The 16215-nt window shown below is 43.5% G+C and overlaps 1 protein-coding gene across 1 annotated transcript in view; it reads right to left on the bottom strand.

Annotated features, from left to right (window-relative positions):
• LOC142859519 (ATP-binding cassette sub-family A member 17-like) overlaps positions 1–16215 on the bottom strand; it is a 77445-nt gene that overhangs the window by 16264 nt on the left and 44966 nt on the right. The window contains exons 13-18 of the mRNA XM_075989689.1: positions 15811–15966; positions 15414–15624; positions 14249–14399; positions 12255–12353; positions 5026–5188; positions 1779–2085 (exon numbers count right to left, since the gene is read on the bottom strand). Coding sequence (XP_075845804.1) covers positions 1779–2085; positions 5026–5188; positions 12255–12353; positions 14249–14399; positions 15414–15624; positions 15811–15966 — 1087 coding nt within the window. The remainder of the gene's footprint in view (positions 1–1778; positions 2086–5025; positions 5189–12254; positions 12354–14248; positions 14400–15413; positions 15625–15810; positions 15967–16215) is intronic.

Raw genomic sequence — 16215 nt, 5'->3', positions numbered from 1 at the left:
ACTCCGACCTTTAGGCAAAGCCACATATCCAAATACTATAAAATGTACTTTCTGTTTTGTTTTGTTGTTTGTTTTTGAGATGTCTCACTATGTAGCCCAGGCTGGCCTGAAATTCACAGAGACTGGCCTGCCTCTGTCTCCTGAGTGCAACCATGCCTGGCTTAGAACCCATTTTCTTTCTTTCTTTCTTTCTTTTTTTTTTTTCGAGACAGGGTTTCTCTGTGGCTTTGGAGCCTCTCCTGGAACTAGCTCTTGTAGACCAGGCTGGTCTCGAACTCACAGAGATCTGCCTGCCTCTGCTCCCAAGTGCTGGGATTAAAGGCGTGTGCCACCACCGCCCGGATAGAACCCATTTTCTATGTTATAGAAAGTCAGTCCCAGTGTAATCCACAGAAAGGCGGTGAGAACTTTGCTGCGGACGACTGTGTGGGTTACATGCTTGACCCTTAGTGGTCGTTGCTGCTCTAGAGTGGGTTATTTCTCTTTGGAGGTGGTTGGTTATGAAAGCAGTGAGCTATTATGACAGTGGATTAAGCTTTCTCTTCCTACCCTGAAATTCCTTCCTCCTGTCTACCATGTTCCAACACACAACATGAAGCTCTCCTCGGAAGCCAAATAGAGGCCCTCATTCTTGAACTCCTCCTCTTAGCACCAGGTGCCAGGATAATCCCTATTTTCTTTCCTGGTGCATTCTGACAGAGGAAGAGAAAACTATTTAGTCACTCTCCAGACTCTTGGCCTCGTGTCTTTAGATTCTCTCTGTACCTGTGGGTTCCTTAAGCTTGCAGGTCTTCATATTGTTTGGAATGTCTTTTAGTGATCTTCCCTTCCCACCAGCCAGTCCTACTCAGGTGGCAGGCTCTGACTGTGGGGTTTCCCTCCCACAGGCTCTGACCTTGTTGTCGATAGGCCTCTGGATCAGAAGTTCCGTGAGGGCTGTACTAATTCTGTTCTCTCTATATTCTCAGTACACAGTGCCACATCGCTATGCTTTAAAGTTGAAAAAGACATTAAGTGATCTTAAAAAAAAATAACTTTGACATTATTACATTGGACTCCAACTATACAAAAATGGTCATTATCAAACTGTTAGCGACAATGCAAAGCAGGCTTCTCCCAATCTGATATATGAAGAAACAAGTTTTGAGAAGCACAGTGTGTTAAGACAGCTCTCGGTCACTGTAACGAATACCCCAGAGGGAGATTTGTCTTGGCTAACAGCTCAGTTCATGGTCTGTTGGCCGTGCTGCGCTGGGGCCTGTGGTGAAGCATCGTGAAAGGAGCATGTGGAAATGCAGACTTGTCGCCTCATGGGTGGGAAGGGAAGAAGAATGAGGACAGGTCTGGGTATCTGCACCCCCTTCAGGAATATGCTATCAGCTACCTGAGGACCTTCCATTACGATCAGTTTCTTAAAGAATCCACAACCTCGGCCAGGCAGTGGCACCACACACAATAATCTCAGCTCTCTGGAGGCAGAAGCAGGCTGATCTCTGAGTTTGAGTCCAGCCTGGTCCACAGAGAGAGTTCCAGGACAGCCAAAGACACAGAGAAACCCTGTCCTGAAAAAGCAAAACAAACAAACAAACAAACGACTCCACAACCTCTGGAGAGACAACAATGGTCTCATCTCTAGACACCCTTCCCTTCTTTTTATCCAGAGTCTAAACGACGCCTTCCTTAGCTTCAGACAGTCAGTCTGACTTCAGAGCGCACCATGGGGTCCAGAAACACACAGTTTCCCCACTTCCCGCTCAGCTCCTGGTCCTGGTGCCTACCTTGAAGATGCAAAGGAATCTGTCCTGCTGCCACGAGCATCTTTTTAAAATTATCTGAAAGTTGAGGATCCAAGTGGAAATTCTCAGAAACAAAAAATGGCACAATAGTCTGACCATATGTTTTTAAAGTCAGCTCCAAGGGTACGTTTTCCATTTTCTTTAATTTGAAGTCAAAAAAAGTGAGGCTTAACATAATGATCACCAGAGGCAGCAGAATCTGCACGAATAACATCAGCTTCCAGTTGCGCCAAGAATATGTGACCTTCTTCAGGAGCATGGCATAGAATTGTTGGCAGAAAAGACAGAGCTGGGGTTGAAAAAGAAGGCAGGTGCTGTGTCAACATAGAGGCGGAACCTGGACGCATTGAAGCAGCGTCTGCTCACGCCCACGACTGTCCACTGCACGGCCCACCTCGCACCCACCGACAATCCTGCCCTGTGTGGCCCACTTCCCTCTGCTTCAGGTTAGGACACCTCATGATTTCATCCTGCTAATGAGCAGCAAGAGGAGCTCCGACCTGAACACTTCCTGGGTAGAACCTACCGCACTTCGGATACCAGATACAAACAATAACATTTCCCCCTGACTTGTAAAAATTTAAATTTGATGGGAGACTATGGCAGATTGGTGGATGTTCCATTTGTTACAACATAAAAAAGTTATCGGGGGCTGGAAGAATGGCGCATTAGGATCCAGGTTTAATCCCCAGTACCCACAAGGCGGCTCACAGCAACTATAACTCCAGTTCAGGGAATCTGCCACTCTCCTCTGACCTCCACGGACACCAGGCACACATGAGGGGTACAGACATACACAGAGGGAAAATATCACACACATAAAAATAAATAACTCTTTAAAAAAATTCTTGCCGGGTAACACACACTTTTAGTTCCAGCATTCAGGAGACAAAGGCAGGAGTATATCTATCAGCTCAGGGCCATCCTGGTCTGCACAGTGAATTCCAGGCTGCCCAGGGCTACGGAGTGGAACATTATTGCAGGGTGGTGACGTAAACCTTTAATCCCAGCACTCAGGAGGCAGAGACAGGTGGACCTCTGTTAGTTTAAGGCCAGCCTGGTCTAGAGTGATTTCCAGGACAGTCGGGACTACACAGAGAAACCCTGTCATGAAAACAAAAACAAAAATAAAAACAAAATCTCTAGATGACGGATACAACTTAATTTTGAAGTAATCTTTAACTTGCATGTTCCACCTCTAGTTAGATAATCTGTATAACTAGGGAGGACCCATAGCATGGCCTTGTGGCAGTGACAGTCAAAATCAATTTACAGTTACATGCCCCGTGGTCCTAGGGACTGACACAAGCCTGGTGTGGGAAGCCTCGGGGTCAGCGCTGCGTGTGCTCACTTGACTTCTCTGGGGCAGCATGACTGGACATGTGAAAGGGCCTTCCAGACCAAGCTCTAGTGCCCATCACACAGCCCCTTGCCAGGAGCCCTGTGGAAAGAGGCCTCGTTCGAATCCCTGGCCAAATATCAACAAGTCACTAGAAATCTCAAGCAAGCATGAGTTTCTACCCTTGATGCGCTGGACACCTACTTCAACGCTCTCCAAAGGTCTGCTACAGCTAATCTGAGAGTGGACATAGAAGGACGTCACAAGCAGCACTGGGGAGGGACCTTCAAAGGCGCGTCATGGCCACAGGGCACCAGGCAATGCCTTGCTAAGGATTTTGAGCAGCAGAGGGTTGACATGGGCTTTATGAATGAACTTCCCCATTACTGCATAAATACGCTTTTTAAAATTTTAAATATTTTTTTTTTTCAAGACAGGGTTTCTTGCCAGGCGGTGGTAGGACACGGCTTTAATCCCAGCACTCGGGAGGCAGAGAGGCAGGCAGATCTCTGTGAGTTAGAAGCCAGCCTGTTCTACAAGAGCTAGTTCCAGGACAGGCTCCAAAAGCTACAGAGAAACCCTGTCTCGAAAAACAAGCAAACAAACAAGCAACAACAACAACAAAAGACAGGGTTTCTCTGTGTAACGGTCCTGGCTGTCCTGGAACTCACTTTGTAGACCAGGCTGGCCTCGAACTCACAGAGATCCACCTGCCTCCCAAGTGCTGGGATTAATGGCGTGCGCCATCACCACTAATGCTTAAAATTCAAGTTCTTGGTGGGTGCAGCACATGAGCAACTATACTGCACAGAGTACGGATTTGGGCAGTTCAAGTAGTTCTTTCAGTCTCTTAGCTGAGGAAGAAGGGCCAGCCCCCTGCTAGGATGTTTTGGATACTGTTCCTCAATTGGGCTAATCACCACTGTGGTGGTTTGAACAAGGATGGCCTCCATAGGTTCCAAATATTTGGATGTTCGCTTTCCAGTTGGTGGACTTCTTAGGAAGGCTTAGGAGGTGTGGCCTTGTCAGAGGGAGTGTGTCACTGAGGGTGGGCTTTTGCCAGGTCTAGTCTCTCTCTCTCCCTCTCCCTCTCTCTCTCTGTCTCCTGCCACGGATAGGATCAGGATGTAAGCTCTCTGTGACTACTCCAGGGCCACGCCTGCCTGCGGGCTGCCATGCTCTCTGCCATGCTGGAAATGGGCTAATCCTCTAAAACTGTACACAAGCCCCCAATCAAATGCTTTCTCTTTTAAAATTCATCTATTTATTTTACATCCCAGCCACAGTCTTTCCCCCATCCTCCCCTCCCAGTCCCTCTCCTCAACTCCCCCATTTCCACCTTCCAATCCCCTCCTTTTCTGTCTCCATCCAGGAAAGGGCAGGTCTCCTATGAATTAAATGTTTCCTTTATAAGCTGATGCTTTGGTCATGGTGTTTCATCAGAGCAACAGTAATCCTAACAAAGATCCTTCTGCCTTTGAACTAGAGCAGGCTGTGTAATCCTGCTGAAACGTCATAGACCCATTCTTTATCTTATTTTATTGACACGGAATCTCTACATGTAACCAAGGCTGTCCATGAACTCATAGTCTTCCTGGTTCAGCCTCTCAAGCACTGGAATTATAGGCATGTGCTACCAAACCCAGTTCTTTTATTATTTTTATTTTTTTGAGACAGCATCTCTCTACCTAGCCCTGTCTATCGTGGAACTCACTGTGTAGACCAGGCTAGCCTCAAACTCACAGAGATCTGTCTGCCTTTGGCTTCTGAGTGCTGGGATTAAAGCCATATGCCACCACACCCACTCTAAACCCAGCTCTTGATAGAACAACAGCAGGATTCCATCCATTAAACCACATTTTCCCCATGTATTTGAAATATGCTGCTTACTCCAGTATTTAATTTGATTGACATGCCAGACTGCACTGAAAAGATTCTTGAGTGAAGACATTTAATTCTGTCAACAGGAACTCTGTGAATTCGGGGACAACGGTGAACAGAGGGTCGCTTCTCAGTTAAGATACTTGTGCCAGAATCAGCCGACTTACAAACTCTAAACCAAAACAAAAACAAAGTCTCAAAATCACAACCCATTTCATTTTGTTTGTGTTTAAACAATGAGATTCATATACTACTTGGGAAGATGTAAGCTAGACTGAGAACAATGACGGCGAAGGGTGCTATGTCTAAGTTGTACAGTGGGGAGCATGGGCCTCCATGGGCTCTGAGCACCATGGTAACTCACCAATGTCTTTTCTAAAGATAGCATGCAACACTATTGTGATTAGATGTTTGTTACTTTGTTTTAAAAAGTACTACATGAAAATTAAAACAACAGGGCTAGAGAGATGGCTCAGTGGTTAAGAGCATTGCCTGCTCTTCCAAAGGTCCTGAGTTCAATTCCCGGCAACCACATGGTGACTTACAACCATCTGTAATGAGGTCTGGTGCCCTCTTCTGGGCTGCAGACATACAGACAGACTATTGTATACATAATAAATAAATAAATAAATAAATAAATAAATAAATAAATAAATAAATGAAAATTAAAGCAACGTAATATGTTAGTTAATCTTATAAGCAAAACTAAAAATTAAAAAAAAAACATTGAGATTATTGACAATGGCCAAGCAGTGGTGGCACACACCTTTAATTCCAGGACTCAGGAGGCAGAGACAGGTGGATCCTGTGAGTTTGAAGCCAGCCTGGTCTACAGAGTGAGTTCCAGGACAGCCAAGGCTACACAGAGAAACCCTGTTTCCAAAAAACAAAAACCAAATACTGAAAAAAAGGAAGAAAAGATTATAGACCAGGAGCTTAACAAGCACTGGTTAGTAGTTCAGAACAGCCAAGACCTACTTTTTCCCTGGTCATGAACTTAGAATGGTTTTGCATTTTGAAATGATTACATGTTGAGTACATAAGTACCTACATAATATCCTGATTGTCTAAGCTTACATAGTATAAAATGCTATCTGGCGTTTTTGTTTGTTTATTTTTGTTTTTGAGACAGGGTTTCTCTGTGTAGTTCTGGCTGTCCTGGAACTCACTTTGTAGACTAGGCTGGCCTTAACTCACAGAGATCTGCCTTTTTCTGCCTCCCAAGTGTGGAAGGAGCAGAACAAATTCCATTATGATAAAGAATTTCATCTTAGACAGGGCCTAACTGGGTGTGTCTGTGAATGCAGCTATGGCAAAGACATAAACATTTTCAAGAAACTGAGCCTGTCCTGGTCAAAGTGACCCACCAGAGTGTCCAAACAACATCTGCTTGCTTCAAATGTCCTGTGGGTATCTGATTAACTGCTGTTTTGAAATTCTTGTCTGCTGACAGCCACTGTTATACTTATACTCCAACCAAGGAATTCAAAGGTTGTATGCCTTTGCCCAATCCCGAAATGCTAAGATTTGCATCACCCTGTTTGCAGTTTTCACTTTAAAAACCCCTTATCCCAGGGGCTGGAGGCTGACCTGCTGCATCATCGGTGTGTTGGATTATGGTCTGAGCTACCTTGTAATCAATAAACCCCAGTGTGTGTGTTTGCATTGGATAACGGCTCTGTGGTGGTCTTCTTTGGGGGTTCTGTGACCTGGCTTTCTAAGAATAGTTTGCTGGCCCTGCCTCTGCCTCCCGAGTGCTGGGATTAAAGGTGTGTGCCACCACCGCCCAGTTAGGTGATGTATTTCTGTTCATAACCCTTGAGTCACATTTTTATTTCTGGGAACTTATCCTAACATAAGTCATTATTACTTGTGGCTAATTTTTCTTTCAGGAGGATTATAAAAGTTGGTACATTTGTTGTTTATACTGCAACACAGATTGTCACCAAAGTTGGGCATCTTAAAACAACTGTAAACATTTATTTTTTTAAAGATAGGTATAAAGTGTTCTGCCTGCATGTGTGCCTGCAGGCCAGAAGAGGGCACCAGATCTCATTAAAAATGGTTGTGAGCCACTGCATGGTTATTGGGAATTGAACTCAGGAACTCTGAGCCACCTCTTCAGCCCAGCAACTGTAAACATTTATTATCTCAGTTTCTGTCGGTGAAGAAATGGAGAATGGATTAACTGTTATTTTGTCTTAAAGCTTTTCACGAGGCTGCATGTTTTCTAGCTATCGGCAAGGGCTGCAGTACCTGGAGTTAGACTGGGACTGCTGGATCCACTTCTAAGGGCAGGAAGTGCAGAGAGCTTTTCATACACCTCCTCTTTCCCTAAGGTTAACTTCCTGTATTAGTGTAGTCCATTCTTAAAAATTATGGCATCCCAACAGGTTCGTAAATAGAAACTGACAAGTTTATATCAAAGTACCTTTAATAACTAAAATAGTCTTAAAAAAAAAACAGAACAAAGCTAAACATTCTGCAAAACTACAGCAATCCCCAGCGGCCATCCCAACAATATGGCACAGGCATCAAGACGGAATAGATCCTTGAAGCAGAACTGGGAATGTAGAAATTTTTTTTTAATTTTTATTTATTTATTTATTAATTATTTATTTTTTATTTAATTTAATTTATTTATTTATTAAGGATTTCTGGGAATGTAGAAAAATTAAAGTCAGTTGACTTTTGGTGATGAAACCCAAACAATTCAATGTGGAAAGAAAAATCTTTTCAATAAATATTGTGTCCCAATGAGACAGCCATGTGCAAGAAAAGGAACACTGACGCTTTATCAAGTCACACCCCAAATAATTCCTAGTTCAATTATATGCCTAATTTAAAGCTAAAATAATAACGTTCCCAGGAGAAAAGGAGGGGAAATATTTGTGATCACCTAAGGTAAATATTTTTTAAAATAGAATAGATTTTTTTAAACCCATGAAAGACAGAAATGTATAAATTAGCTTCCATAGAGATGAAAATGTTTTCATTAAAAACTGCTAGTGATACCAGGTAGTGGTGGCATATGACTTTACTCCCAGCACTCAGGAGGCAGAGGCAGGGAAATGTCTGAGTTTGCGACCAGCCTGGTCTTTAGAGCGAGTTCCAGGACAGCCAGGGCTAAATAGAGAAATCTTTTCTTCAAAAACCAAAATCAAATAAAAATAAAACAAAACAAAAGCCTGCTAGTGAGCCACACACAGGTGTAATCCCAGCTGTAAGGCAACCTGGAGAAGGGGCTCATAAATTCAGAGCCCCGGGAATAAATCCGAGGCCAGCCTGCTCAATTTAGTGAAACTCTACCTCACAGTAAAACAGAGAGACAGCTTAGTGGTAGAATGCTTGCCTAATATACATGATACCATCAATTCAGTCCCCAGTAAGCACACACACCTGATCATAAAACTGAAGAAATGTCTAGAGAGGTAGCTCAGTGATAATGCACTCACTTCCATATGAGAGACCCTAGGTAGTCCCCACTACCACAAAAAAGGGAAAGAGATGAATTTTTTTTTATTTCAAATATATATATTGCTGTGCATGGTAGCATATGCCTTTCATCCCAGCACCCTGGAGGTAGAGGCAGGTGATCTTTGTGAATTTAAGGCCATTCAGGTCTACATATATTAACCTCAGGGCAGCCGGAGCAACACAGTGAGACCCTATTTCAAAAAAAAAAAAAACAAAAACAAAAACAAGTTTTCTAGCTTGAAAACAAGAACAAAACACCTAGGGCTTGGCACAGAGTAAAACTGCTACAGGAAGGCTGGGGTGTGGATTAGTGGTGGAGCACACACAAGGCAGAGAACACTGATAAACCATTTTGTGTCCCAGACAAATAATGATGTTTTGTGAAGGCTAAAAAGATTCAGAATCAAAATGCACAATAGCCCATCAAAATCCCAGCAAAATTCTTCAAAGACCTCGAAAGAATGGTACTCAACTTCATTTGGAAAAGCAAAAAATCCAGGATAGTCAAAACAATCCTATGCAATAAAAGAACTTCTGGAGGCATCACAATCCCTGACTTCAAACCCTACTACAGAGCTACAGTACTGAAAACAGCCCAGTATTGGCATAAGAACAGACAGGAGGACCAATGGAACTGAATAGAAGACCCGGATATCAATCCACACATTTTCAAACACCTGATCTTTGATAAAGAAGCAAAAAAATACCAAATGGAAAAAAGAAAGCATATTTAACAAGTGGTATTGGCATAACTGAATATCAACATGTAGAAGAATAAAAAAAACCATATCTATCACCATGCACAAAACTCAAAGTCCAAATACATCAAAGGCCTCAACATAAAGCCAGCCACACTGAACCTTATAGAAGAGAAAGTGGAAAGTACACTTGAACATATTGGCACAGGAGACCACTTCCTCAATATAACCCCAGCAGCACAGACACTGAGAGAAACAATTAATAAATGAGACCTCCTGAAACTGAAAAGCTTCTGTAAAGCAAAGGTCAACAAGACAAAACGACAGCCTACAGATTAGGAAAAGATCTTCACTAACCCCACATCAGACAAAGGTCTGATCTCCAAAATATACAAAGAATCAAGAAATTGGAGGAACTCAGGACCGCAAGGGGTGCACCCACACACTGAGACAATGGGGATGTTCTATCGGGAACTCACCAAGGCCAGCTGGCCTGGGTCTGAAAAAGCCTGGGATAAAACCGGACTCACTGAACATAGCGGACAATGAGGACTACTGAGAACTCAAGAACAATGGCAATGGGTTTTTGATCCTACTGCACGTACTGGCTTTGGGGGAGCCTAGGCAGTTTGGATGCTCACCTTACTAGACCTGGATGGAGGTGGGTGGTCCTTGGACTTCCCACAGGGCAGGGAACCCTGATTGCTCTTTGGGCTGAAGAGGGAGGGGGACTTGATTTGGGGGAGGGGGAGGGAAATGGGAGGCGGTGGCGGGGAAGAGACAGAAATCTTTAATAAGTAAATAGATTAAAAAAAAAGAAATTGGACACTGAAAAATCACATAATCCAATAAGAAAAATGGAGTATAGACCTAATCAGAGAACTCTCAACAGAGGAATCTAAAATGGCTGAAAGACACTTAAGGAAATGTTCAACATCCTTAGTTATCAGAGAAATGCAAATCAAAACAACTCTGAGATTCCATCCTATACCTGTAAGAATGGCCAAGATCAAAAACACTGATGACAACTTATGCTGGAGAGGTTGTGGGGAAAAGGGAACACTTCTGTATTGCTGGTGGGAATGCAAGCTGGTACAACCCCTTTGGATGTCAGTGTGGTGATTTCTCAGAAAATTAGGAAACAACCTTCCTCAAGATCCAGTAATACCGCTTTTGGGTATATATCCAAATTATGCTCAATCGTGCCACAAGGACATGTGCTCAACTATGTTCATAGCAGCTTTGTTTGTCATAGCCAGAACCGGGAAACCACCTAAATACCCCTCAACCAAAGAATGGACAAGGAAAATGTGGTACATTTACACAATGGAGTACTACACAGCAGAAAAAAATAACGACATCTTGAATTTTGCAGGAAAATGGATGGAGCTAGAAAATATCATTTTGAGTGTGGTAACTCACAGAAAGACAATTATCACATGTACTCAACTCATAGGTGGTTTTTAAACATAAAGCAAAGAAAGCCATCCTACAAACCACAATTCCAGAGAACTTAGACAACAATGCGAACACTAAGAGAGGTTTACATAGATCTAATCTACATGGGAAGTAGAAAGTAGAAAAAGACAAGATCTCCTGAGTAAATTGGGAGTATGGGGACCTTGGGGGAAGTTTGAAGGGGGGATAGGAGAGGCAGGGAGGGGACCAGAGAAAAATGTAGAGTTCAATAAATATCAATAAAAAAAATAAATAAAACAAAAAAGAGAATGCACAATAATATGTAAGTTGACAATGGGGGAGCACATGGGGAGTAAGGATCCCAGCATTTTCCAAGAGCAGGTTAAAGATTCCAATTCCTTTTAGCCTTTGATAAAGATATCGTATCTCTTCATTTAGACTGATCATTAAAATAATAAAATTGTAATATATAATTTGCAACAAGTATGGATGGATGGTTGAAAATAGGGGAAAAACAAAAATAAAAGAGAAAATTATATGCAATGTGTACTTGTCAACAGGAGAACACATCAAGAAAAATCATAGTTACAAATCTGAATATTTCATGAATAATCATAAACAGCTGCACATGCAAATAAAAAGACAAATGCCAGACTGGATAAAATTACCCCTGGCTCCTTGCCAAGCTCTGGCCTGGTGTAGCTCCCTAGATAGCAGCATTCCACCAAGGTCTTTCTAGAACTGAGCCTGCATTCCCGATTTAGGGTATACAAATTGTTTGGTAGATAAACCACTTAGCCCAACAACTGTGCAATCAGGGGGATTCTTTGTAAGAGAAGTAATAAATTCTCCATATTGTTAAAAACAGCTAAGTCAAGATTATTGTCAAGATACCTGTAGGCAAAAGCATCTCAATTGATAAAATGGCTGTTGCCAGTTGGTAACATATACTTATAATTACAGTGCTCAAGAAGCAGAGGCAGGAGGATCACCCAAGTTTGGGGCCAGCTTGATACATACAGGAACTTTCAGACATATTTAGAACTATATAATGAGACCCTGTCTCAAAAAAAGTAAAAAGAAAAAAAATAGATCTGTTAGACCAGGTGTAGTGGCACACACCTTTAATCCCAGCACTCAGGAGGCAGACGCAGGTGGATCTCTGTAAGTTTGAGGTCAGCCTGGTCTACATAGTGAGGTCTAGGACAGTCATATATAGAGAGACCCTGTTCTCACCACCCTCCAAAAATAAGTTTGTTGAATAATAATACATTTAACACAATTTTTTATTATCTAATATCCTACTAGATCGAAAGTATTGTTCAGAGACTAGAAGGCCATTCAGCAAGACAATTAGGAACAAGAGTCAAGCATTGGGGAAGATGTTTAAAGCTGTCAGTTTTGTTAGTGCGTGTGTATATGTGGGTGTGCACAGGTACTCTCAATGACAGAGAAAGACGTCTGATGTCTTCCTCTATTCTTTTCCATTTTGTCCCTTGAGACAGGGTCTCTCGGTGAACCTGATGGTCACTGGGGTTTTCCTGGGCTGGTCAGCCAGAGAGCCCATTTTCAAGCTTGCATAGCAAGTGCTCTTACCCACGTGAGCCACCTCCCCGGCCTTCCAGTTATTTTAGTTTTGCTTACTGTATGAACACTTCCTCCATAGTAGTGACAGAGGCTCCCAAAGTGGAGATTCCCAGCTCTATCTGTCTCTGTTCTAATTCAGTAAATAAAGCTTCAAACCTAGAAGGGAAAAAGGTTTTATTTTTGAAAGATGTAATTCCACCCTGAGCTTTCCACAGCAGAGAAGACATGGAGTTTGTTGTTGAGATATCTGCTCAGTTCTCAGCTTTATCACTTAGTTTCATAGCTATCACTTCTGAACTTGTAATAGTATTTACTTTGGAAAGTTCCTATAGGGCTAAGTATAAACATGTCTAGTACAAAAGCCTAACGAGGAGTAACTACCACCCTTGCTTCTCAGTCCCTCCTGAGATACCTTTTCTTGGATTTGACCTGCCACGCCATGAGAAGCCCAAGGCATCTGAGAGTGACAGAGAGGAGCACTGGATGCTACACTCAGCAGTTCCAGTAGCACCCACTTGTTAGTTAGCCCTGGTTTCCCAGATGTGAGAACGAGCCATCCTGGATATTCCAGAACACTCTAGGTCCAGAAAAAATTGATGTGGAGCATAAAAACTGTCCAGTTCAGTGCAACCAACAGACAGAAACCGATGGGGGCAGGGGAGGCAACAGTTACAGCCCCTGTCTTTTATGTGCAAGGCCCTGGACTGAATCCCCAGTACTGGGGAACAAACATTAAAATAGTTGCTACTTTAAGCCGGAATGTTTTGAGTTATGTTGTTATTCAGGAATAGACAGCTGACCCAGAATTTGAAACTAGAAGCACTACAGCACAATAAAACCCTCAGGTCTGAGAGCAGGTGTCATGTGGGACAAGACAGTGAGGCAAAGGCAAGAAGGGCTTCAAGAGAGTCTAGACAGACTGGGAGAGTAGTGAGGACATTGTCACTTAGTGGCAGAATTTGGCAGCACGTTCAGCTGTAGTAACAGGAGACCAAAAGCATATCTGTGAATACGCGTGACATTGATGTGGGAGTGTCATATATCAATCTGTTGATTTCATTGGTTAAGCAATAAAGAAACTGCTTGGCCCTGATAGGTTAAAACATAGGTGGGAGGAGTAAACAGAACAGAATGCTGGGAGGAAGAGGAAGTGAGCTCAGACTCGACAGCTCTGCTCTCTGGAGCAGAGGCGCCATGCTCCCTGCTCCGGGGCACACGCGATGAAGCTCCGACCCAGGATGGACGTAGGCTAGAATCTTCCTGGTAAGCGCACCTAGCGGTGCTACACAGATGATTAGAAATGGGCTAAATTAATATGTGAGAATTAGCCTAGAAGAGGCTAGATAGAAATGGGCCAAGCAGTGTTTAAATGAATACAGTTTGTGTGTTGTTATTTCGGGCATAAGCTAGCAGCCCCGCAGCTCCTATTACAACATGACATGGCAGGACATGTTTTCAAGACTGTGAGTATGGCTTCAGTCTAAAAAAGGTGTGTTTCATAACTTGATGCAGAGGACCCCGAAAAAGTACTTATACCATCTTGGATACTCTTCTATAGCAAGGATCAGGCAAATGAAGCCAGCTTTTTAGGAAGAAATAAGTGTTCAAAAGACAGAGTGAACAGCCAGTGGGTGACGTCAAGGCTGTCTGAAACTGTTCTCATGAACTGGAACCATCGATAAGCATTCCCTGCTTCAGAAAAAGCAGGAATTTGAGATGCATGCCCACCTAGAATTTAGGATTTCTGAAGACTAATGTGTTATTTGTCTTTATTTTTGTTTTCTGAGTGTTGTCTCTTGTGATTGCCATTACTTGCTCAGCTCACTGGGTGTATGTGGATCAGATAACACCTCATTATTTTACAAGTCTTCAAGAAGAGCCATGGCCAATGAGGTGAACCCAAGTTCCATGCTAGACATAATTCAGATGACGGGGTTCTTAATCCTATGCTGACTCCGCCAACAGGAGACACTGTACTTTGCGTGTGGGCATGTGGGAAGGCTGAGGATTGTTGTGGCTGTGGTGGAGTGTGCTGGCGTCTTGGTCCATACCTGGACGTGGTCTTCTTAGGAAGTATGAATACCACTTCTTCTCCAATGCTGGACTCCAAAATTGCATTTGGTATGTGTTGGTAAACCACACTCGAAAGTTTCACAGTGTCACAGATGGGCATTTTTATCAAAGTCATATAATATCCTCCACCTGGAAGACCATGCAGAAGACTGTGAAATCAGCTTATTCTTTATATCATTCTTCTCAGGCCATATTCTCTAGCTCAGCTTGGACAGGTCACAGCAAAGACAAAGAAATGTTGTGAAGTCAGTTTAAACCGTAATGGCCTGGCTTCAGAAACTGCAACGCCATTCTAGAGACTGCCCTTCTGTTTCAGAATTAGGAGATAGAATGAAGGCCAATCTAAGTGCTAAGCAGGGATAAAGAACTACAGTAAGGGTGCCAAGAAGGGTGATCCTCCGAATTCTGAACTTAAGAATGGTGCACATTGCCAGGAACTCACTTGGATAACTAGGTTGCCAACAGAGTGTGAAGATGTAAGATTAGAGACAGAGGGATAGGCAAGGAGGCATCTGTAATAATCCAAGTAGGAGGAGATGGTGACCCAGACACCAGAATGCTAGAATGTAGCCAGACATTTGAAAGAAATAGGTAGAACATATATATAGTCTTGGTTTCTTTTTGAGACAGGGCTTCTTTGTGTAACAGCTCTGGCTGTCCTGGAACTTGACTGTAGACCTACCTGGCCTCGAACTCACAGAGATCCACCTGTCTCTGCCTCTCGAGTGCAGGGATTAAAGGCGTGCGCCACCACCGCCCAACTCCTATATGTATTTTGAAATTAAGACCAGCAATGTTTGCAGATGGGTCAGACATGGGCTGTGAGACTTTGGCTTTGTTTGCTTCCATTTCATAGATTAGATTTTTTTTAAAAAAAATTCTAAGAAAGGATAAACTAACTTGGTGCCTGGATGAAGAGGCAATAAATTGACAAACTGGAACCCATGTGTTTAACATGGGTCTTCTGGTCCTAAGTCTCGAAGGTGCTTTTTACTTCATTTCTTCCTCCTTCTCATAAGCTCGTCTCCCGGACCGACAACAGGAAGTCTAGGGAAGACCAGGGCGCTTCACAAGGGCGGTGGAAGTGGCACTGGCCCGTCACAGGACAGAGGCTGACCGGCACTCCTGCTGCCCGCTACTCACCATATTTCTGCTTGAGGAACGCTGGTGACCCACAGCACCGTAGCTCCCCCTTGGCCATGATGGCGATGCGGTCCCCCAGCAGGTCAGCTTCGTCCATGAAGTGAGTGGTCAGCAGGATGGTGCGGTTACTCTTCTGCTGCTGAAGAAGGTCCCAGATGGCCCTCCTGGAAGTGGAGTCCATGCCTGAGGTGGGCTCGTCCAGAATCAGGACCTAGAAGGGCCGAGGTGCAGTCTTTAAACACTGGCAGAGCCATTTCCCAGGCCCAGGCTAGGCACGCTGAGGGACTCTGTGCAGCTGCAGCTGGGGGTTTGACAAGATGTCCTCACCACCCCTAGGTCTGTCCTTGTGTAGGAGCCTGACTTGGCTGCATCAAGAGGCCAGACCCCTGCTCTATACCTTAGAACCGGCTATGAGGGCGATGCCAAGTGAGAGCTTGCGCTTCATCCCCCAAGTCAGGAACTTGGACCTCGAGTTCCACTTGTCCTTTAGGCCGAGGAGGGGCAGCAGCTCCTCTATTTCTCCACGGCAGTTCTGGGGAGACAGGCCTTTCAACTGGAGGCAGGAAATGAGGGGATGTAAGGCAAGTGTTACTGATGGGAGCTGGGATGTCTAATCAACATTTTGTTTGTATACACATAAAATAAGGAGAAGAAAAATACATAAGGAACATCACTTTCAGGGCAAAGGACAAAGCTATGTAAGTGAAAATGTAAATGAAATGTATCGCCTATCAAAGGGTTAAAGAGATCCCATCTTTAGAGAAATCTAAAGACACCTTCTGGCAAAAATTCCTCCACAGAA

Source organism: Microtus pennsylvanicus, chromosome 11, assembly GCF_037038515.1.
Source record: "Microtus pennsylvanicus isolate mMicPen1 chromosome 11, mMicPen1.hap1, whole genome shotgun sequence".
Taxonomy (NCBI): domain Eukaryota; kingdom Metazoa; phylum Chordata; class Mammalia; order Rodentia; family Cricetidae; genus Microtus; species Microtus pennsylvanicus.
Note: the sequence above shows the minus strand (reverse complement) of the source record. Positions and strands in the feature narration are given on the sequence as shown.